The 24,857-nt window shown below is 37.4% G+C and overlaps 2 protein-coding genes across 2 annotated transcripts in view; both read left to right on the top strand.

Moving 5' to 3' along the window:
* Window positions 1-3,708, top strand: part of TMPRSS11E (transmembrane serine protease 11E) — a 41,426-nt gene extending 37,718 nt beyond the window's left edge. The window contains exon 10 of the mRNA XM_046656947.1: window positions 1,019-3,708. Within this exon, the coding sequence (XP_046512903.1) occupies window positions 1,019-1,180 (162 nt within the window). The 3' untranslated portion in view covers window positions 1,181-3,708. The remainder of the gene's footprint in view (window positions 1-1,018) is intronic.
* Window positions 3,709-17,169: 13,461 nt separating this feature from the next.
* Window positions 17,170-24,857, top strand: part of LOC124236818 (transmembrane protease serine 11B-like) — a 39,622-nt gene continuing 31,934 nt past the window's right edge. Inside the window, exon 1 of the mRNA XM_046655762.1 lies at window positions 17,170-17,243. Within this exon, the coding sequence (XP_046511718.1) occupies window positions 17,170-17,243 (74 nt within the window). The remainder of the gene's footprint in view (window positions 17,244-24,857) is intronic.

Below are 24,857 nucleotides of genomic sequence, written 5' to 3' on the forward strand. Positions count from 1 at the left end.
TGTAAGTAAATACTTATTGGTTAATTGATTTAAAAATTACAAACACATTATTTTAAATTCAGTTATTATTACTATTAGTTAATATTTTTACACAGACAAAAGAAAATTCACAAAGAAGTTAGTATAATGTAGGGGTAAAAAAGCATGGTCTTCTGCGTTTGATCACTCTGGATTCAAATTCAATTCTGCCGCTGCACAGCATGTGACATCAGGCAAATTATCTAATTTCTATGAGTTTCGGTTTCCTTGTTGCTAAAATGGAGAAAATGAAGCCCAACTCCATGTTTTGTTGCCAGAATTACACAAGTTAATGAGATAATATGTTAATTAAGAGCTTCACAGAGTGCTCAGCACTTAATGGGTGGACCCCAAGATTTTGAGAAAAGATCAGCCAGTACCTTTTTTTATGACCCGTATAAAGAAACAGCCCTCTGGAATTTATAGGCATAAACAATCAGAATTTGTGGTTTTGTATATGTATTTACTAAGTTCTGTTTTGTGCCAGGCTCTATGCTAAGCACTTTACATTCACTGTCTTACATAATCTTCAAAATTATCATCAGGCGTAGGTATTATTAGGAGCATTACAAATAAGTAAATTAAAGGTCTTAGCCAGCTTGGAAGGGCCAGACTTGAGACGTAAACCTGGGTGTCCGACTCTAATGTTTGTGCTTTTTATCAGTAATAGACTCTTCACCCTTCTTTGGGGAGCTATGTCACACTGATAAAGAGCAGGAGAGTTGTTTTGTCAGATGTACTAGATAAGTTAAGAGTACTGTTCTCCAAGGACATGGAACCTTTAATCTCAGTGTGCTGAACCCTGAGGCTAAGCCAATTTTCCCAGAGGTGGAGCTCCTCCTTTATGTGAATTACTGACTTAGACAGTAGGAATCACTTCTGCATTTAAGCACACTGAAGACTTTTGAAGATGGCCCTTTCATTAAACTCATTAGGAAAGTAGCAAATTCCTCTGTAATGAACTGAATTATTAATCACTAACATCTCCCTTCTCCTTTAGGGTGACTCCGGAGGACCACTGGTTAGTTCAGATGCTAGAGATATCTGGTACCTTGCTGGCATAGTGAGCTGGGGAGACGAATGTGGGCAACCCAATAAGCCTGGTGTTTATACTAACGTGGCTGCCTTCCGGGACTGGATTGCTTCCAAAACTGGCGTCTAAGAGAGAAAAACCCATAGAATGGAATGCATTTTTGTGCATAAGCCATTCTTAGAAATAGAATTGCAGAAGAAGCCTTGCAGGTCACCCAGATCTGACGGATCTAACTCAACTGTCTACTTGATGCATATACTTCCTTTCTAGCTCTCCTTCACACTGAGCATCCTGCTTCTGCCAGATGGATTCTGTCCCAACTTGCATTCATTTGTTTCATAGAAGTTTTCTGTCCTCGAAATTTTGGCTTGTTGACATAAATTTCGGCTTGTTGACATAAATTTCTCATGCGTAAACACAATCTGAAGTGATCCCTTCCTTCATTTCCTCAGCTTCTCTCATCTCAGAAAATTTCTACTTTCAAGGTGCAGGACAAAGAGTGAAAAGAAATATAAAAATGAAAGAACTACATTTTAATGTACAGAAAATTATCAGGTTTTTTTTTTCTTAATGAAATGTGGAAAATGATCCTATTTATTATGAAAGGTCAAGTAAGCAGACAGTAAAATACCAAACACTTCATGATGGAGAAAGAATGGGAACTAAGTTAAGAAAATACAGAGAAACCAAGAAATAGCTTTATTTTCCTTTCCAGCAAACAACTACAGAGAGAAACGTGGGGAAGATTCTATTTTCTTGTGGACTATGATAATTATACAAACTTATATAATGTACTTGTTCTAAGTTAAAGCAAACAATATTTATTTAACATTGCACTGCTGAGGATATCGATATATAGTAAAAAACAAATAAATCATCCATTTGCTTGACATTATAATATGATAGTCCATGAAGGATGGGGAAGATGGGGAAAATGTCACTAATTAATTTATTGCAAATTCTTTTTTCTGGGGCTAGAACGAAAATTCATTTAAGAACCATCAACATACCTCATGTGTTAAGATTTTTGTGTGGTTGAATGAGAGGGAATGAAGGGAGAATCAGTCCAGACTATGAATGAAATGGGATTATCACCAAGTGCTTGCGTGTTTGTATTTAAAGCTTTCCCAAACTGCAAAACCTTGGGGGAATAAGGTCGAGGTGTTATTGTGTAGCTGTAGTCGTGCAAATGAAGCTAGAGCTCAGACCTCCATTTTGAGAAGATTGCACTCCCCACCCCCGCCCGCACGGGGGCGTTTCCCTCCCGGTATGGGACCAAGGGTCTCCTAGACGCCTCTAATGTTTACCTCAAATGATTGTTGTAAGGATTAAAATGAGATAATGTTTGAAAGTGCTTACTCAGCATAGGGAAGGCGTCGTAGGGAATTTATTCTGGAAGCTGTCTCCCTGCAACATCTAGTATGGCACTGAATTGCTAATTGCTTGGATACAAAACTGAAGAGTAAAGGCCTAATATCAGCCACCTTCATACTTTTAGTGTTGGTCTTTTACTTTTGAGCTGTTCAAGACACAGCATGCAAGTGATCCATCCAGGCCATTATGGAGTTAGGACTGGTGTGCCATGACCTACGCTGTGTTAATGGTGAGATTTCACTGAATCTTTCCGTTACCCTTTCTTCATTGTATACAGTTACTCATACAAGTTCTGTATTGCACCGTAACCACTTTGAAAATCAACATTAGTGGGAAAAATTTGACTTTTACTCACCGAAATAATATTGGCGTATGAACTGATAAAATTTAGGCACTTGGCTAAAATATGAAAACTGACACGAATTGATAGTGTTAAATAGTTGGCACAAACTATTTTTGTTCCACTTAATGAAATCTTTTGGGAAAAAACAAAATTGAGGCACGTGATGAATTTTAAGCAGAGGTTTAAGTACCTTTCAAACTAAATTACGCTGTGTTCCACTAAAAGTTGATTCCCCCGTTTCAGTATTTTCTACAGTTGGCCTCTAGGTGGCACCCGCAAGCTGTTGGACGATATAGGGAAGAAAGACGTTCGTCTCTTCAAATAATAATGAGAACTGTAGTAGAAATTCTTTATTAGGGTCTTGTAAAACCAAAAGAATATAATTTGTCTTTGTGAAGCCACTTAAAAATGAATTCATATAAACTGACATCATGATTAGTGTTTTCCATATTTCTGGAGGTGAGTTTCCAAACTGAAATAAAATTTATAACGTGATATGAGAAATTTCCTCTGCAGACAAACTTGGAGAGATTTAAACGAAGGAGAAGTTTTAGAAGTTTAATTTCACAATGACATCATATTCCCCAGAGAAATATTTTTGATCTTTTCTTTTACAAAAGATTTGAGAAATAGAGGTTGGGTCACAGTGAAAATGTGAGCAATAGTTCAACCTTTACGTGCACAGAGAAATAGATAATACAGTATCATAATTTTTAAATGACAACTTCTTTTGAAAGATAACGTATAAAAGGTTTCAGCATTCTTGGACATGTCTGTTTTAACCATTTCATTGGAGAAAGCTAAGTCGTGACTGAGATAATATTTGTAAGTTGTACAAGATGGCGGCAGTTCCTCTTCTATATCTTCTATGACCCTCCCCACAGCATCTAGTAAAGTGCTTTGTATATAATAGTCTTTCAATAAATGTTGTTGAACCGTTCTTTTATTTTTGTGTTATGCGGAAAACATAGCTTTATTATCATTTACACATTGATTTTAAGAAGTAATCCCAGAATTTACACTAACTATGCGACTTAAGCCAATTAATTAAACACTTGAAGCCTCAATATACTCATTGATAAGACCGGGATAATAATGTTTACCTCAAATGATTGTTGTAAGGATTAAAATGAGATAATGTTTGAAAGTGCTTACTCAGCATAGTTCTTAGAACATAGTAGGAGCTAGAAATGGTAACTTTTATAACTTTTTTGTAATTAAACTACAGTCTTGTTTTGAACAATTGGTACTTCATCATAATACGTTGAATAAATATTTTTGAAATAAAGAAATAGACCAACAAAATGGGCTGGTTCCTTGTTCTGATCCTACAAAGGAAATTTTCTTTGGATCATTCCAAAACATATCATCAAGTTGTTTTCTGACTGTTATTCTAATTTTTCATTTCCACTTTTAAAAATGATAAACCTTATTAACCATAGAGTGACTGGATTATATCAAGATCTACAGTCTAGTTCAAATGATGCCTCCTCCATGAAGCCTTCTTTGACTTCCTCAAGGGAATATAACATCCTTTTTTCTGGAATTCCTTACCAATTAAAAAAAACCTTTTTATTTTCCAAGAATCATAGATTCAATACAGTTGTAAAATATAATACAGAGAGATCCTGCGTATCTTTTATCCAATTTCCTGCAATGGTAAAATCTTACTTAGCTATAGTACAATATCACAACCAAGAAGTTGACATTGAGAGAACCCATCAAACTTATCCAGCTTTCACCAGTTAAAAAATATGCAATTATGTGCGTGTATGTGTGTGTATATGTATTTAGTTCCATGTAATTTTATCATGTGTGGATTAGTGTGAACACCACCACAGTCAAGATACAAAATAGTTTGGTCACAAGGATCCCTCATGCTACCCACAGTCACTTGGCTCCCTCCCTACTCCTGTTTCCATCTCTAACCCCTGGTGACCACTAACCTGTTTTATATCTTTGTAATTTTGTCAATTCAAGAATGGTACGTAAATAGAATCATACAGTATGGAACCTTTGGAGGTTAGTTTTTTCACTCAGTATAGTTCACTGAGATCAATCCAAGTTGTGTGTATCAGTAGTTCATTCTGGTTTTTCTTTGCTGCATAGCATACCGTGGTCTGGATGTACCATAGTTTGTTTAACCATTCACTCATTAAAGGGCATTTGAGTTGTTTACAGTTTTTGGCTATTATGAATGAAGTTACCATAACATTTGTGTGTAGGCTTTTGTGCAAACATAAGAGTTCATTTCTCTGGGATTAATGGCCTAGAGTGCATGAATGGTCATATTGTAAGCACGTTTAGTTTTTTAAGAAACTGCCATGTCCTTTTCAGATGGCTTCTTACCATTTTTTAACCTCTTTGTACCTACACTCTCTCCCCATGTTCTTTTAGACATGTGTGAATAGATCTGATTTCAACAACTACACTGTAAGCTTAATGGCAGTAGGCACCATGACTGATTCATTTTTATAACCCTCAGAAGACATAGGAAAATATATTACTTATAGCACATGCTCAGTAGAGATGTATTAAAGAGTGAAGATAGTAATAAAATCAAGCAAACATAGCAATATACCTAAAATGAAAAAAAGGAATTACTTTGGGTAGAAAAAAATTGATGGTATTACCTTAATGAATGTATTATGCCTTCATTTCTATAATTCTGAACTTTACCACCGTACCTCCAACTGTCTCATGCTGGTTGGTATAAAATCTTAGTCTCCACTTTCCCCCATGGTACACACTCAAATGCAGACTAAAGACATGGCATATATGATGACCCTATCTTCATACCTGAACTTATTTCCTGTTACATAATATATTTAACAGTTTTCTGACAGAACTGTATCAGTTTCTACACTGTACTTGTGGAATGGATTCCAGTATAAGGATATACTCAATAAATATTTGTTGGTCTTAATTTTTATAACCATGACTCTAATTTGTTTGTCCTAATATAATTTTTATTATACAACTCTCAAGGTGGAGTGAGAGACGGAGGCCTGTGAAATGCAGTTAGAAGATCTCCCTTAGTTGACATTGATCCATTAACCAATACCTCTTTGGCAGAGCTGTATCCAGAATAAACACTACAACAAATCACTGTAATCACTGCTTTGCATATATCCTGACTTCTGTGTTTCTTTCTTGTTTCATCACTCTGTGACACTTACTTTTCACCACAAGCTTGATAGAATCCAAATCTTCACCTACTCTTCCTATACCATGCAGTTGAACATGTTTGGAGAAAAATACACAACCACACTGACTGGTCTGCCTTCAAATTCATGATCACAACCTCCAGCAGACTCTTAATGCTTCCCCACCATCATACTATGCTTCTCCATTCACTCTTGCACTCTCCTAGGTGTATATTTCACATCTTTTCCTCTCTTCAACAATTCTGCACCTCATTATGCAGCCCCGTTCTCCACTGACGATCTAGCTTCTTACATCCTTCATGAATATTGAAGCATCTGAAGAAACTCCCCACCACCTCTACTCACTCACCAACAGCCGCCCCTACACACTCAGCCTTCCTATCTGTTGTCCAGGTGCTCCCATCGAAATCCAGTCCCTCCACGAGCACACTAGATCCTATCTTCTCTCACCTGCTTAAGGAATTTGCTCCAGCAACTCTTTCCTTCCTTTTTTATATGGTCAACTTTTCTTTTTATTATTTCTTCAATCTTAAAACAAACAAACACCAAAAAAATTATTTTGGCCTCACTCTCTGTTCACCAGTTGCTTCCCCAAGACTTTGCAGGAAAACTTCTTGAAAAAAATTGGTGTATAATTACTATCTCCTACACCCTTTCTTCCATTATTCCTTAAGCATATTTCAATCAAACTTTGGCCCCGTAATTTCACTAGAACTGCTCTTTGCAAGGACATTTATAGTCTCCATGTTGCTAAATCTAATGGCGAATTCTCATCTTATATGTCTTCTCAATAGCATTGGCACAGTTGATCTCCCCCCACCCTTCATAAACCACCTTCTTTGTCTTCCGGGGCACAGCATACTCCTGATTTCCTGCTACTCTCAGGCCTTTTACTCACAGGCTAGTCTTGTTTTCTGGTTGCTAACCTTCTTCTCGACCTCTTAATGTTGGGTTACTCCGGGGCTAAGATCTTGTTACTCTTCCTTGGTGATCTCATTCAGTCTCAAGGTTTTAAATACCATCTACATGATGTCATTTCCAGATTGTTATCTTCAGCCCACACCTCTCTCCGGAAATTCAAACTCACGTGTCTAATTGCCTATTGGTTATCTCCATTCAGATGTCTAATAACTGTCTCAAACACAACCTGTTTTTTCTCCAAGCATGTTATATCCACTGTCTTCCCCATCTAGTCAATGCCATCCTTACAGTTGTTCAGGTCCAAAAGCTTGACATCCTCTTGACTCTTCTCTTCCTCCCACCTCCCACATCTAAAACTTTTATAGCATATTAGTATTCTCTAGAATTTTGCCTGAACTTAAGTTCACTGGTCAATTCTTTTACACTAATCTGCTCCCTTTTGAAAAGAATGTCATTTGCCACTTCTCCCGTTCTCTGAATCTCTATAGTTCCAGAGACATTATGTTTCTAATTCAGTAATTATTTTCAACTATTCTGGTTACTGTGGAATAGAGCTCATTCTAGGAAAAGAAACACGAAAGCATTTATAATAGCAGAATAACTTCCCAACATTTTTTTATTCCTCCTAAGCTTCTGCTGTCTGCAATTCAGCCTCCTGTTTGTGAGTTATCAAGTAACCTCACTTAGTCTGAAGTTTACTCTCTTTAAATATCAACCGGAATAATTAACTTGTCTGGGCATTTAGTGACAAGAATTGGTCTCTAATTTCCTCATCCTCCAAAATTTATATTTCCAGCTACAACCTTTTCAATGAATTCTAGTCTGATATAAGCAATTACCTGATCAAGAACTCCCCATAGATGTCTAAAAATCTTCTCTAATGAAGCATTCTAAAAACAAAGTCTTGTTTTCCAATTTCTACTCCCTGTTTTTCTCTGAATGTTACCGTCTCAGTGGCATCACCATGCATCCAGTTGCTCAGGCCTCAAACCTCCCACCACATTCGATCCTGCCAGCCCTACCTTCAAAATACAACAGACTTCAACAATTTCTTACTAACACTGCAGTCCAAATAGCTGTTTTTCTCACCTGGACAAATACAAATCCTTTTAACTACCTACCTCCTGTTCCTACTCAGCCCTGACACCTAGTTTGTTGCTTCACAAAGCAGCCACTGAAAGCCTTTTGAACTACAAGTTGGACTGTATCATTTCCTGTTTTAAAATCTTACAATGGGTTTTCACCAAACTTAGAATAAAATTCAAAGTTCTTACTACATCCCATAAGGTCCTATTAAAACTGTTTCTTTTTGGCCACTACCTCTATAACTTCTCATCTTCCTACTCCTTCTCTAACTCTCCAACTGCTTTGGCCACTTTGCCGTCCCTCAAGTATCTCATGGATTCTACTGCCTCCACATTTTTGCTTTTGCTACTTTTTCTACCTGGAAAGCTATTTCCCTAGAAAGTCGTGTGATTTTTTTCCCCCTATTCATTTCATTTGCAGGGGAGCAGAATTTGCCACCCCAAAAGGTGTCTCTTTGGCTTGATTAATTTTAATAACAAAAGACTCAGGAAAAGACTTTGACTTCCCCCTAAGAATTTAAGGTAGAAAACCTGTTCCAGGAAGGAGCACTTACCATAGATAACTACAGTGTAATATGAACTAGTTGTGGTACACAGAGAGGAACCTAGCAAAGCCCATTTTAACAGAGTCCTCTCCGTGTCCCATTGTCTCTGTGAGGCATGGAAAACACTTGTTTACCAAACATTTGTCTTTCCGTCTCCATGTGAATTGCCTTCCTCCCCTTTGAAGTCCCAAATAACTGCTCCCAACATCCTCTTATGTCTTTAGCTGAAGGTGATATTTAAGGTGGTACCTTTGGCTATTTTGGGAAGTGACTCAGTTTTCCTGGGTTTCTCCCAAATATACATGTTATTAAACTTTGTTTGATTTTCTCCTGTGATTCTATCTCATGTCAACTTAATTCTTAGACCAGCCAGAAGAACCTAGAAGGATAGAGGAAAATTTCTTCCTCCCCTATACATTCTAGTCTCTGCTCTATTGTCAGTCATTCAGAAAGGGTACTTTGACCACCAGTCTTGCATGGTAGACTCTGCTATCCTCCTTTACTTTTCTTTATAACAATCATTTCTGCCTGACACCACAAACAAACACACAAGAAAATGTATATTTGTTTTTTGTCTATCTTCTACACTAAAATGTAAATTCCGTGAAGCATGGAATTTTCCTCTCTTTGTCATTGTATTTCCAGTGTGTCTGGCAGATGGCAATTATTCAATTATTATTTATCAAATAAATAAATGAATTAAACAGTTCCTTTAAACTTTAAGATCTGTTAAGAAAGGACTTGAAAGAAGTCAATCAGGGCTCAGGATACTTGGCTAGGATGAGTGGCATTATTTTCCTTTGTCTTAAAATTACATGGTTTATCACTGTTCAAATACTATTCTAATTAATTAATTTTCTTAACATCCTTGAAATGAGAAAATAGTACCTCAGTTAGTAGACACAATACAAATATGTTTTGACTTTTGGTCCAGGTTTTTTTTTTAAAGTATTTGAGCACATAGTTACATGTGTTCCTTCAGCTACCCCAAGTATGAGAATGGCTTTGTTATTAAAATGGAGTTGTAGCATTAGTCTCTCCCCTAAGACTAGAGAGAGACACTATTCTCTTGTTTTATATCAGGCCACCAGTAGTTCTTCTTATCTTTCATGGTAGAGCATTAAATTAGCTATCTATTGTTTGAGAAATAAATTACCCCCAAACTTAGCAACTTAAAACAATGAACATTTAATATCTGGTAGTTTCTGTGGGCCAGGAATCTGGGTGCAGCTGTGTTGGATGTCTCTGGCTCAAGATCTTTTATAAAGCTTCAATCAAAGTGTTGGCTACGGCTGTAGTCAATTCAAGGCTTGACTAGAAAATCTGCTCACTTATGTGACTATTGGGCCAGAATCATCATTAGCCTTTACTTATGTCAACTGATAATATGGCAGCTTTTTCCTTCAGAGAGAGCAAACAACAGAATGAGAAAGTGCCTGTATTAGTTTCCTAGGGCTGCCATAATAAAATACCTCAAACTTGGTAGTTTAAAACAACAGGAATTTCTTATCTCACAGCTCTGGAGGCTAGAAGTCTGAAATCAAAGTGTTGTCAGGGCTATGTCTTAGAAAGCTCTAAGGAGGAATTCTTCTTTTCCTCTTCCTACCTTCTAGGGGTTGCCAGCAATTCTTGGCATTCCTTAGCTTATAGCCTTATCATTCCAATCTCTGCCTCTGTCATCACCTGAGGTTCTCTCCTACGTGATTGTGTCTATGTCCAAACTTCCTTCATCTTACAAAGACACCAGTTATTGGATTAGGCTTCATCTAATCTGGCGTAACTTCATCTTAACTTATTACATCGACAATGACCCTTTTTCCAAGTAAGGTCACATTCTGAAGTTCCACTTGGATATAAACGTTTGTGGGACAATATTCAACCCAGTACAGTGTCCAAGACAGAAGCCACAGTCTTTTTGTATCCTTGGAAGTGACCTAATCTTGGAAGCAACATCTCATTACCTTGGCTATGTTAAACTGGGTAGAAGTGAGTCACTAAGTCGAGTCCACACTCAGGGGAGGGAATTACACAAGTGTGTGAATTCCAGGAGGTTGAGACCATTCGGGGCCATTTTAGAGGCTGCCTACCATGAGCATGGACTTGGAAGGGATCCTTTGAAGTCAAGGCTCCACCCTGCTGCTGTGATTCTGGTTGACGCTATGATTTTATCTTTGGTTATGCTGAAAGTAGAACCTGAAACAATGACTTCTATGGAGATAGTTTCCTGGAAGTAAGCCCCGAAGTAGTGGATTAGGAAGAAAAGAATAGAGAAAGAAAAGCCAAGACCTGGATAAGTTGAGTTGGCACCTCTGGGGGAATGATGTTCCATCCCAGAGGGGTTTCTGAAGAACCCTATAGAATACTTCTCAGAATTATCCACCCAAGAAATTAAAGCAGAAAACTTTCCCCAATTTGTTGAGAGTTGCTCTATGGTGAATTGCCTGTTTGCACTTCCTGGTTGTGCAAATGTAAAGCCTGATCTGGCTCCCACAGGCATCTCATGCTGAAGTTTCTAGAAAAGTCCTAGGACACTTGAGGGTGGTGAGATCAGACTGACGGAGGCTGAAATCTGTGCAGAACTGCTCACCATACTTGTATCTGGAATTGAGATGAGACCAAGAAGATATAAAGCAGTGCCCAACGGATTTATGATCTAATGGGAGAGGTTAAGAAAAATTGGAAGTTCAATAGTGAAACTGAATTTGCCTTTTCTAAACCAGAAACAGCTACCCACATGACTGTTCCATGTTTCTCCCCAAAATTTTAGTCCTTACGACTAAAAATTCTGGCTGTTCTCCTGTCTGAGCCCCAACTATTTTCTGCCCTAGAATTACTGTTGATCAGATTAACCATTGTCTTCCCCCACTGCTCCCAATGAGTATTCACGTACACATAATAGTCTTGTTTTAAAGGCACTGGTCCTAAAGTTTAGGCTACTAATTTATATCATAGTCATTTGATACATATGGGGACCTAAGAAGATAGAGAGGAAATAAGCCAAAATGCTAAAAGTGATAATCATCTCTAGAGCAGTGTGATATAACAGAAATACAATGTAAGTTACATATGTCATTTTAAATTTCTAGTAGATACATTTTAAAAAGTAAAAAGATACAAGTCAAATTAATTTTCATGGTGTATTTTCTTTAACCAAATTGTGATATTGTGATTTATAACAAGAAATATGTATTTGGTCTTCGTCCACAGTTCCTGGATTACAGCTCCCAAAAATCCTTGGAATTTTCTGAGTGATAAGAGCAATGGAAGCATCTTTTGTTACAATATTTAGTCTTTTGTCTTCAGTTCCTGAGATAGTTTTTGAGCCATAACGGTGAAATGGGCATCTTCTTATTCATAACAAGCCCTTTTCCACCACAACTGGGTTTATGTTAATGAGGTAACTTGTGGAAAACAACTAACGATGGAGGCTGGTTGCCAGGGGAACCAACCAAAAATAGAGGGTTAGAACTTTCAGTCCCATCCCTCCTCCCTGCTTCCAGGGAGGAAAGAAGGGCTGGAGGTTGAATCAATCACCAATGGTCAATAATTTAATCAATCATGCCTACATAATGAAGCCTCCATAAAACCCCAAAGGACAGGGTTCTGAGAGCTTCTGGGTAGTGAACATGTGGAGATTCAGAGGGGAGTGGATGGCATGCTAGGAGAGGGTGGGGAAACTCCGCATCCTTTCCCCATACTTTGCCCTATGCATCTCTTTATCTAGCTGTTGATTCATATCCTTTAATATCCTTTGTAATAAATCAGTAATCTAGTGAGTAAATGGGTTTCCTGAGTTCTGGGAGCTGCTCTAACAAATTAATCGAACCCAAGGAGGGTTCTTGGGAACCTCTGATTTATAGTCAATTGGTCGGAAGTACAGGTAACAACCTGGACTTATAATTGGCATCTGAAGTAGGGGGCAGTCTTGTAGGACTGAGCCCTTAACCTGTGGAATTTGATGCTATCTCCAGGTAGATAGTGTCAGAATTGAGGTAAATTGTAGGACACCCAGCTGGTGTTGGGAGGGAGAATTGCTTGTTTGGTGTTGTAGGGGGAAAATTCCCTCTCCCCACCACCACATTGGAAATTGATATCAGAACCTCTTTTAACAATATATTAAAAGTATTATCGTCTCAACATGTAATCAGGGGCTGTCCTGGTGATGTAGTGGTTAAGTTTGCATGCTCTGCTTCGGTGGTCCAGGGTTTGCTGGTTTGGATCCTAGGCATGGACACACACTGTTCATCAAGCCATGCTGAGGCGGCACCCCACATAGAAGAACTAGAAGGACTTACAACTAGGATATACAACTATCTACTGGGGCTTTGAGGAGGAAAAAAAAAAAGCAAAGAGCAAGATTGGCAATAGATGTTAGCTCAGGGCCAATCTTCATCACCAAAAAAACCTCCATAAAACAAGTAATCAATATAAAAATATGTACAAGGTATTTTACCTTTGTTTTTTTATACTAAGTCTTGGAAAGCTTACTAAGACATCTCAATATGAACTAGTCACATTTCAAGTACTCAATAGCCATATGTGACTAGTGGCTGCCATAGTGGGCAACAAAGATCTAGATGGTAGATTAAAGGTGTTTGCTATCTTTTCTTAAAAAAATAATTTCCTCAGTTTTTTTACAGTGAAAATATATGACTTTTATAAGGACCAATAAGTAGCCATCAATGGTGTTGTTATTTCACAAAATTGGGATTCTCTTGCTTGATGCACATAAAAAGCCAATTAATTATGGCATCAGCCTTTGGGGAAAGAGATCAGCTGTATTCTATGAGATCAATCTGCAGGGAGATGGGGCGTGTGCCCTCAGATCCATCTCCCTGCTTCAGGATTTGGGGTGAAATTTAAGAGGCTAAGAACAACAGGCTGGCATGCAGAAATGCTGATGGGACAGGTTTTCATTGGTGCACTTCTAAACATTTATGACATGGTTCTAAACATTTACAATGAGGTTCTAAAATTTTATGATGAGGTTCTAAACTTTTATGATAGTGTTCTAAACACATGATGAGATGAGGAAGGAATTTTAAAACCAGATCTTCCTGAATGAGGGACCCCTCACTGCTGGTAAGAGCCTGACTTTTAAGTTCCAGTCGTGTCCTGGTCCTTTGGTTCTCTGGGGAGGAGAATCTTTGGTTTTGCAGTCATTTCAGGTCAAGGTTTCTTCTTCTGTACATGCTTTGGCTATGTGACTTTGCAATTTTTCTGAAAGACAATTCTTAATCAATCTGCTGATAAGATGGGGTCAGTTGAACTGGGCCTTGAGGGCCTGTGGTTACAGTATTCTATTTCGAAGTCGTTCTCTCAGTGGCCTTTTTATATCTTGAAATTCTAGCATTCCCTGGTTAGTATTTTTTGTCCTAGTCCTTTAAAGTTCAAAGCCCTGGGAAGGACTACATGAGACATTAATTAAGTCAATCATACATTGTGACCCAGCTTGACAGATCTTCTTGTTTTCCAGCTCTTTCATTTAATTAACTATGTGGTACACTCCAGCAGGGGATGTACGGTGAATGAGATATTACCCTGCTCTCAACATTGTAGTTGAGGAGGCAGATGCATTAACAGAGAGAGGCATGTAATGGATGCATTGGGTGCTCTGAGGAAGGATATCTCACTTAGATTAATTGTGTAGGGTAGTTTCTAGGAGAAGATGCTTATTCTATGTTTCCTTATTAGGCTCTCTCATTCTCCACATTGGTTGCTTCAAATCATGTATTATTTACTTAAACCCACAAGCTTGTCATCTTCCACTTAATTCTTAGCAAAAGAACTTGCCTTTTATTTTACTAGGAAAAACTAACTCATTAGATAGCACCTACGCTTTTTTTTTTTTGCCACCAAACTTACTAACGGATATGCTCTACTCCCATTCTTCCCTTCTGTTGTAATGAGATGTGTTTTAGATTCCATCTCCCATCATGTTCTCAAAGATCCATTTTATTGACTAGGTACTTTCTTTCCTGAATCTTTGCTTCTTTCAGGTGTCTCCTAGTGGTATTTAAACATGATCAAGTCAATCTCATCCTCTCCACCATCTACTCCCCAAAACTCCCTCTCTCCACACACACACTTTCTCTCTCACCACAACTTCCTCTCTCCATTAGGCACTTTGTTCTCAAAGACTAGTGTGTGTGTCTGCCTTTCTCTCTTTCAACATATATACATTCTCCTCAGCTGCATTTTATGTCAGTCTCACAAATTAGTTCTCTTTAACCTACTAGGATATTAGTTCTTTCATTCCATTTAAAATTGCATTATCCTAATATTAGCTTCAGTCATGCTTATAGCATGCCTATAATATAATGTTCTGACACTGAACTGGCCAACTCAAGTTATATAGTACTGTGCTAGTTAGCAGATACTGGGTAAATACTTTTTGAGCAAATGAATGTTTGCAGATTACATTGGAACTAGTCATCATTTTTATTTCTTTAAAGCCATGAAAGAGAAACACTGAAAAAACATTGTGTGTTCTATTTATTTGCATTTTATTTCTTTTGAAACTTTTCACTGTAAAACTGCTCTTCATTTCAATAAAGTTTAATACCATAATTTCCAAGTTTACAGTTTTATATTATCTTTTTAGATTTAGAAGAGTGTTAGCTAAAAGTATTTAGAAAACTTACTACATAAGTTTTATGATGGGTTAGCTGAGCAGTTTATGTTTTTGAACAACACCTGGCGAGGCACTTTAAGTTCATGAATAGAATCTCCCAATCATGTTTTAGAATGGGTCATTTTTTAAATGTTCCTTGTACGTAGCTAACCATAATCTACAAATTAAGTATGCATATTTCTATCACCATAATAGGCATGCTTACTGTAGGAGGAAATTAAACTGACTTGGCATTAGGCTTGGTGACATTATTCTATTACCTTCTGATTTTTCAAAATGTGACACAGACTTCTGGATTACATTACATTTAGAGTCACCAGCCTAAAACTGGCACTAAGTATTGCCTTTCAGTCCTACATGTCTTCTTAATAGACACATTTTCCCTCTTCCTGAGACACTTTTTCAATTCTTATTCTCTCTTCTTGACCCCTCCACCACCTTCAGCCTCACTTTCAGCTGGTGACCTTTCTTCATTCTTCCTCGAGAAGAGAGATGCTATCAGATATGAATGCTCACGTCTTCCCCTGCCAAACCTTCACGCCTATATGTGACTGCAACCATATTCCTATTTCACCCTGATACAATAGAGGAGCATCTCTGCCCCTCTCACCGATGTTGTATTGTCAAGAGGGCATTGTAACGTGGAAGTTTGTTTCCAGAGATTCACTCACTAGCTTGGTAAACTGGCAAATCATAACATGACGGCCTTTTAGGCACGTCAGAAACTCTTGGCCTAGAAATTTCCAAGGAATGTACCTTGCCTGATTTGGCCGCCAATTGAGTACAAACTCCCATACTTTTCTTTTTGTCAGACACAAGCATATTTGCAATATATTTGCTGGACAAAGGAGTCATACTCAGATATATAAATTGGAATCATAGGATTGTATACTGTTAGAGATGGAAGTAATGTTGTAGTGGATCTAGTTCAATCCAATCTTTTGAGTCTTGAGGAAAAACGCTGCATGTATTACAGCTGAGACCATGGCACAAGCCACAGTAGTTGAAAACTATTGTTAGTGCTGTTGAGTGGATTCCAACTCTTAGCAACATTGGGTACAGCAGAGTGGAACCCTGCCTGGTCTTTTTGCGCCATCCTCTCACCTTATGGGGCTATATCAAACAATGCTCCTCTGCTATTCATCGGGTTTTCATGGCCAATGTTTTTCAGAAGTGGGTAGCCAGGTGCTTCTTCCTAGTCTGTCTTCATCTGGAAACACCACTGAAACCTGTCCACCGTAGGTGACCATGCTGGTATTTGAAATACTAGTGGCATATCTTTTCAGAATCACAGCAACACACAGCCACCACAATATGACAAACAACAGAAGATGCATGGTGTGGTTCCCTGATTGGGAAACGAACCAGGGTCACAGAGGTGAAAGCGCCAGATCCTAACTACTAGACCACTAAGGTTAGCTGTAGTTCAAAACACTAGGTTTATTTTATTATTTCTGCAATAAGATCTTACTAAGAATTATTCAAAGACATTAGTGGCTTTAAAAAAAACTTTTGTTTTGAACTAATTTTAGACTTATAGAAACCTAAGTTGCAAAAATAGTAAAAAAAGAGTTCTCGTATGTTACTCACCCCACTTCCTCTAATGCAAAAATTTTGCATAACCATAGTACAATTACCAAGAACTTGAAATTAACATTAGTACAATATTATTAATTAAGCTACAGGCCTTATTTGAACTCTTAAAAAATCTGGTAGCTAAGTGGGCAAGGGTGTACTAATAATTTCTTTCAGTACTTTCAAAATATGCCAAAAGCCACTGGTGTCATCCCTTGAGGATTAAAATCCTTTAAAGTTCTAAAGGAAAGATGGTAACTCTTTTAGATCCTAGAGTTCATTTTTATTATAACTCATCCGAGTAGTCTTAGAGCAATGGTTTTCACGTTTCGGTGTCTATAAAATTTACCAGAGATATTTGTCAAAAATACAGTGTCTTGAGCCCCATCCCCAGACCCATATACAGTTGGTGTAGGGGGCCTAGGAATCTGCATTTTAAACAATCATTTGCTGGTGGATCACTCTTTGATAAACATGGGCTTAAAGGTAGATTTGGCAGAAATCAGTGTGGTATATTGGAGGAATTTTGAAAGGCCTGGCTGTTATGAGTAAGTTTTCAATTTGATTTTTTCTTCTTTACAAAGAATTACTAACACTTTTTTAAAAAGTTCTAATACTAATGCTAGTATTTTGCTATGAAAACATGCATTTATTACTTGGTGGAACACATAGGTTACCTATTGTTTTTCCTGATATAAATCGTCATGCTATCAGGTAATTACATGGTGCAAGAGAGAATGGGAACAAGATACGGGATGGAACTCCAGTAACCACAAACCCTATAAAGTGTCCTCAAGGCAGGAAAATCAGTCCTGTTGGCAATCCAACCTCTAAAGGCAGGGAAGTAGATAGCTCACACAAAAAACTGTACTAACTCCCAGTTCGCACAGCACCGAAATGTTTGTAGCTTTCCTTCTTTTTTCTCAATCTCATATAAAGTACTATGCAAACACATCAATTGTCAACCCTAATGTCGTTTGGCGCCCATATTCGACATTTACCACTGTTCCTGCTGCATTGTCTCTCTATGTACCTACTAGTCGCTTAGAAACTTTGCATGGCCAATCATATATTCTAAAACAATAAGGTGTTATCTTAATAGTAGAGATATTATCTTAATAATGGCTTTTTACATACGTGTAGATAATTTAATAATTAAGTTCTGTGACATGCAAGAAATTCACAAAACATTTTCAAAGAAACAGCTTGTAGCAGAAAGCAAGCAGAGCAGCAATGCCTTTATCAACAATAAAATATTTCTCTTGTTAGTTCTAGCACTTCTGGTGACATAAATGAACAGATACTGATGACGTTTAGGTTTCTTCCTGCAAAGAGAAGCAGCCTTGCAAGAAACACAGAAGCTGTTTTACAGTAGATACTAAAGGATCACACAAGATTCATAAATGCAGATTCATTTTCCCTTAATATTTTAGGTATTTAATTATTTTTGTAAATTAATTTCTATTTCTTACATTTCTATACCATACTAAACATGAGAATACTGAACCAAAAGTTTCCAGAATTTAAATAGGAAACATATTATTTGCTTAAATCTCACATTTTCAGCAGTGTCTGGATAGTGAAGCCTGTGTCTGAAGAGAGTATGGAAGGAGGGTGAAATTGCTGCCTGTAATTTGGGAAGAGAAGATAATATTGGTGGAAAATGGAGAGAAGTGTACTATTTGCAATATCTTACCTTACCATTTACTACTTACATTAGGACTTGACAATAGGTAGCATATGCTGAATTCTTTTGTCTGTTTTTTTGGGGGGGGGGTGGTGTTAGCAAGTTTTATTTGATTGCCCTTCAGCTAAGAGAGACGCCACTCCTTAAGGGCAAATGTCTAGAAGAGTTCCCAGGGGAATTCTTCTTTGTTTCACTTTTTTTTTTACTGCATTTTGCAAAAATCAATTACAGAGACAACCCACTTAGGTCATTAAAATGTTTTTTGGGTAACAACATCCAAGAGCGTGACAGGATAATTAATTCAAGCAAACATCACAAGCATTGTTTCTACCTCTATTTTACAGAAGCAGAATTCTGGTAGTTACAAAGGGTAGAATGACTGAAGGCTGTTTCTAATACTTCTTCTGTCACAGAACACAGACATAGTGAGTAATGAGCCAGGACCCAGGAGGGACTGAATGCTTCTCAAAGAGTAATAAAATCCCTCAGTAGACAGCTGCCAGTAAAAACAGCAGCAGCCAGCCCATGTTTTCTTCCCTTTCTGCTCCCAAGAGTTTTTTTCAGTGGTTTCTACCGTTGCTTCCTTCTGTCTTCCTACCTCTACTTTCTTCCTACTGGTGCCTTCTGATAGAAGAGATTTATGTTCAAAGACTCCAAAAATGGAAAAAACAATTTTATTAGGACAATATCATAAAGGAGAAGTTTTGACCAGTGAAAACGTTAAATCATAAATTTTTTTGGAGGTTTTTAAAAAATTTTTTTTGATTTGAGTTCATAATAGTTTACATCAATGTGAAATTTCAATTGTACATTATTTCTTGACTATCACCACATAAGTGCTTCCCTTCACTCTCTGTGCCTACCCCTCACCCCCTTTACCTGGTAATCACTGAACTGTTTTCTTTGTCCATGTGTTTGTTTATATTCCATATGAGTGAAATCATCTGGTGCTTGTCTTTCTCAGTCTGGTTTATTTTGCTTAGCATAATTCCCTCCAGGTCCATCCATGTTGTTGAAAATGGGATGATTTTGTCTGTTTTATGGCTGAGTGGTATTCCATTGTGTATATATACCACATCTTTATCTAATCATTGATTGACGGGCACTTGGATTGTTTACACGTCTTAGCTATTGTGAATAGTGCTGCTATGAACATAGGGGTGCATATCTTACTTTGGATTGTTGATTTCAAGTTGTTTGAGTAGATACCCAGTAGCTGGATAACTGGGTGGTATGTTAGTTCTGTTTTTAGTTTTTTGAAGACTCTCCATACTGTTTTCCATAGTGGCTGCGCCAGTTTGCATTCTCACCAGCAGTGTATGAGGGCTCCCTTTTCTCCACACCCTCTCCAACATTTGTTATTTTTAGTCTTAGTGATTATAGCCATTTTAACAGGCGAAAGGTGGTATCTTAGTGTAGTTTTGATTTGCATTTCCCAGATGATTAGTGATGTTGAAAATCTTTCGTGTGTCTATTGGCCATCTGTATATCTTCTTTGGAAAAGAACATCTGTTCATCTCCTCTGCACATTTTTTCACCAGGTTTTTTTTTTTTTTTTTATTGCTCGGTTGTGTGAGTTCCCTATATATTATGGAGATTAACACCTTGTCAGATATATGATTTGCAAATATTTTCTCCCTATTGGTGGGCTGTCTCTTTGTTTTGATCCTAGTTTCTTTTGCCTTATTAGAAGCTCCTTAGTCTGATGAACTCTCACTTGTTTATTTTTTCTTTTGTTTCCCTTGTCTGAGAAGACATGATATTCGAAAAGATCCTTTTTTTTTTTTGAGGAAGATTAGCCCTGAGCTAACTGCTGCCGATCCTCCTCTTTTTGCAGAGGAATGCTGGCCCTGAGCTAACATCCATGCCCATCTTCCTCTACTTTATATGTGGGATGCCTACCACAGCATGGCATGCCAAGCAGTGCCATGTCTGAACCCGGGATCTGAACTGGCGAACCCTGGGCCGCCAGAAGCGGAACATGCGCACTTAACCGCTGCGCCACTGGGCCAGCCCCTCAAAAAGATCCTTTTAAGTTCCATGTCAAAGAGTGTATTACCTATATTATCTTCTGGGAGTTTTATGGTTTCAGGACTTATCTTCAAGTCATTCATCTATTTTGAGTTTATTTTTGTGTATGGTGTGAAATAATGGTCTACATTCACTCTCTTGCATGTGGCTGTCCAGTTTTCCCAACACTGTTTATTGAAGAGACTATCTTTTCTCCATTGTATGTTCTTGGCACCTTTGTTGGAGATTAGCTGTCAGTATATGTCTGGTTTTATTTCTGGGCTTTCAGTTCTGTTCCATTGATCTATGTGCCTGTTCTTGTACCAGTACCATGCTGTTTCGATCACTATGGCTTTGTAGTACATTTTGAAGTCAGGGATTGTGATGCCTCCAGCTTTGTTCTTTTTTCTGAGGATTACTTTAGCAATTTGGGGTCTTTGGTTGCCCCAAATGAATTTTAGAATTCTTTGTTCTATTTCCATGAAGAACGTCATTGAGATTCTAATTGGGATTGCATTGAATCTGTGGATTGCTTTGGGTAGTATGGATATTTTAACTATGTTTATTCTTCCAATCCATGTGTATGGAATCTCTTTCCATTTCTGTATGTCATTGTCAATTTCTTTAAAAATGTCTTACAGTTTTCATTGTATAAGTCATTCACCTCCTTGGTTAAATTTATTCCTAGGTACTTTATTCTTTTAGTTGCGATTGTAAATGGAATTGTATTCTTGAGTTCTCTTTCTGTAAGTTTGTTATTAGAGTATAGAAAAGCAACTGATTTTTGTAAGTTGATTTTGTACCCTGCAACTTTACCATAGTTGTTAATTATTTCTAATAGTTTTCCAATGGATTCTTTAGGGTTTTCTATATATAAGATCATTTCATCTGCAAACAGTGAGATTTTCACTTCTTCACTCCCTATTTGGATTCCTTTTATTCCTTTCTCTTGCTTAATTGCTCTGGACAAGACCTCCAGTACTATGTTGAATAAGAGTGGTGAGAGTGAGCACCCTTGTCTTGTTTCTGTTCTCAGAGGGATGCCATCCAGTTTTTGCCCATTGAGTATGATATTGGCTGTGGGTTTGTCATATATGGCCTTTATTATGTTGAGGTATTTTCCTTCTATCACCATTTTGTTAAGAGTTTTTATCATAAATGGTTGTTGGATCTTGTCAAATGCTTTCTCTGCATCTATTGAGATGATCATGTGGTTTTTATCCCTCAGTTTGTTAATGTGGTGTATCATATTGACTCATTTGTGGATGTTGAACCATCCCTGTGCCCCTGGTATGAATCCCACTTGATCACGATCTGTGACCCTTTTGATGTATTGCTGAATTCAAGTTGCAAAAATTTTGTTGCAGAGTTTTGCGTCTATGTTCATCAGCGATATTGGCATGTAGTATTCCTTTTTTGTTTTGTCCTTGTCAGGCTTTGGTATCAGAGTGCTGTTGGCCTCATAGAATATGTTAGGAAGCATTCCATCTTCCTTAATTTTTGGAATAGCTTGAGAAGGATAAGTATTAAATCCTCTCTGAACGTTTGGTAGAATTCCCCATGGAAGCCATCTGATTCTGGGGTTTTATTCTTTGGAATCCTTTTAATTATTGTTTCAATTTCTTTCCCTGTGATTGGTCTATTCAGATTATCTGTTTCTTGTTGATTCAGCTTTGGGAGGTTGTAAGAGTCTAAGAATTTATCCATTTCCTCTAGATTATCCATTTTCTTGGCATATAGTTTTTCGAAGTATTCTCTTATAATCTGCTGTATTTCTGTGGTGTCCGTTGTTATTTCTCCTCTTTCATTTCTAATTTTGTTTATCTGAGCTTTCTCTCTTTTTTTCTTTGTAAGTTTGGCTAGGGGTTTTTCAATTTTATTTATCTTCTCAAAGAACCAGCTCTTTTTTTCATTGATCCTTTCTACTCCCTTTTTGTTTCAATACCATTTATTTCTGTTCTGATTTTTATTATTTCTCTCCTTCTGCTGATTTTGGGCTTTGTTTGTTCTTCTTTTTCTAATTCAGTTAGGTGTAATTTGAGATTGCTTATTTGGGATTTTTCTTATTTGTTAAGATGTGCCTGTATTGTGATGAATTTCTCTCTTAATAAAGCTTTTGCTGCATCCCATATGAGTTGATATGGTACGTTATCATTTTCATTTGTCTCCAGATATTTTTTGATTTCTCCTTTAATTTCTTCAGTGATCCATTGCTTGTTCAATAGCATATTGTTTAGTCTCCACATCTTTGTCCCTTTCTCAACTTTCTTCTTGCAATTAATTTCTAGCTTTATAGCATTACGATCAGAAAAGATGCTTGTTATTATTTCAATTTTCTTAAATTTATTGTGACTTGCCCTGTTTCTCAACATATGGTCTATCCTTGAGAATGTTCCATGCTCACTTGAGAAGGATGTGTATTGTGCTGTTTTTGGATGAAGTTTTCTACATATGTCTATTAAGTCCAACTGGTTTAGATTTTCATTTAATTCAACTGTTTCCTTGTTGTCTGTCTGGATGATCCATCCATTGATGTGAGTTGACTATTGAGGTCCTCTACTATTATTTATTATTGTATTATTGTTAATATCTTCTTTTGTTTGTTAATAGTTGCCTTTATGAAATTTGGTGTTCCCGTGTTGGGTGCATAGATATTTATAAGTGTTATTTCTTCTTGATGGAGTGTGCCTTTGATCATTATATACTGCCCCTCTTTGTCTCTTTTTACCTATCTTATCTTGAAGTTTACTTTGTCTGATATAAGTATTGCAACACCTGCTTTCTTTTGTTTGCCATTAGCTTGGAGTATCATCTTCCATCCCTTCACTCTGAGCCTGTGCTTGTCATTGGAGCTGAGATATTTTTCCTGGAGGCAGCATATTCTTGGGTCTTGTTCTTTAATCCATCTTGCCACTCTGTGTCTTTTTATTGGATAATTCAATCCATTTTCATTTAGGGTGATCATCTACATATGATGGCTTAATGCTGTTATTTTATCACTCATTGTGCACTTCTCCTGCATTTCCTTTGTTTCTCATCCTGTGTGTTTTGATCCACTGTCGTGGATCACAGTCTATTAGGGGAGGGAGCGAAGTTCTCTCTTACACCATTCCAGCTTTTTCGAGGGGAGTTCCAGCCTCTCCACTCTCTGTAGTATGGCTATGTGTGTCTCTCTGACATTTTTGTGTTGTGTTAGGATGTCCTCTGTTGGAGTACGAATGTCCCTTTTCATTGTATGTTGGAGGGGAGAGAATCCCAGGCAAGTTCACTCTGCCATGATGCTGATGTCACTCCATAAATATTTTTTAACATGGATCTCTCTTACTTGTTTTAGAGTAATTAGTATTACAGGGAATGATCTCCAAAGAAGATTTTCAAGTCTTCGTTCAGACACTAGGTGGTCTTCCTCTCAGCTATATACTTGATTACAAATGAAATACATGTTAATCCATTGATTTTTCCTTTATTTTCTCTGTCCCTACACAGCATCTAGTAGAAATGAGGGGGGATGACTTTATAATAAATCCCTTATACAGCATCATGTTGTTCATAATATTTGCTCATCTGAATTTCTACTGTGTGTAAAGTAGTAGTCTAACTCTAAATAGGAATGGATAATGGAATAGCATAAAGCCCCCAATTTCAATGATATTGATCTATCAGGAAAGATAAAAATGGTTCATGGTTATCAATCTCAGGCACATTAAATATTTTAAGGGTTTTTTTTGTGCAAAAATCAATCCCAGTCGAGCAGCACCAAACTGCCAGTGGTTAGGAGCAGTCCACCAACAAGAACCAGGAGACTTATACAGCGAAGAGGCAGAAAGCAAAGCAAGGAAACAATTTGATTGCCTATAGCTTAAGCATTTGCCTTATAGCTTAAGTGTTTGTAAGTGGTTGTCCTTAGGTTTTGATTTGTTAACGTTGAGGCATTTACAGGCTTAGGTTTCAGTTCACATATGTAGGCTACTAAGGTATTAGAACCACCTCAGTCTGATGATCTCCTTATTTAATTGATTTAACAAAAGGTAGCACATGTTGGATAAATATAATTCAAAACAGAACTTTCTCACAACCTAGAAATCTTTTCCATAAAAGTAGTAGAGAAATAGATCTTTTATTATAGAATAAGTGTTAAAGTAGGATGTGATGTGCATCACAGGCAATCTACTGAGACTAAAAAAACAGAGGCAAATTTCACCTCTTATATAGCCAAGCAGATATGACCCATTACCTACGTGTTCTCAAGATAAACAACATCAAGTCCTCAAGTAAGAGGACTTGACAGCACCGTTTGTCACACATAGTTTATCCTAACTTTACCTGATAATTGAGCTGACCATTCATGTTAGCTAATTGGCTTTATCTAGGGGAAAATGAAACTTCTCATATCTTTTTGACAGGAGTTTGTTTTGCAACTAGGAGCAAGGTGCCTGCTGAAGTTAGGCTCCTACCCATCCACAGA

This window comes from Equus quagga, chromosome 3 (assembly GCF_021613505.1).
Source record: "Equus quagga isolate Etosha38 chromosome 3, UCLA_HA_Equagga_1.0, whole genome shotgun sequence".
In the NCBI taxonomy this organism is placed as follows: Eukaryota; Metazoa; Chordata; class Mammalia; order Perissodactyla; family Equidae; genus Equus; species Equus quagga.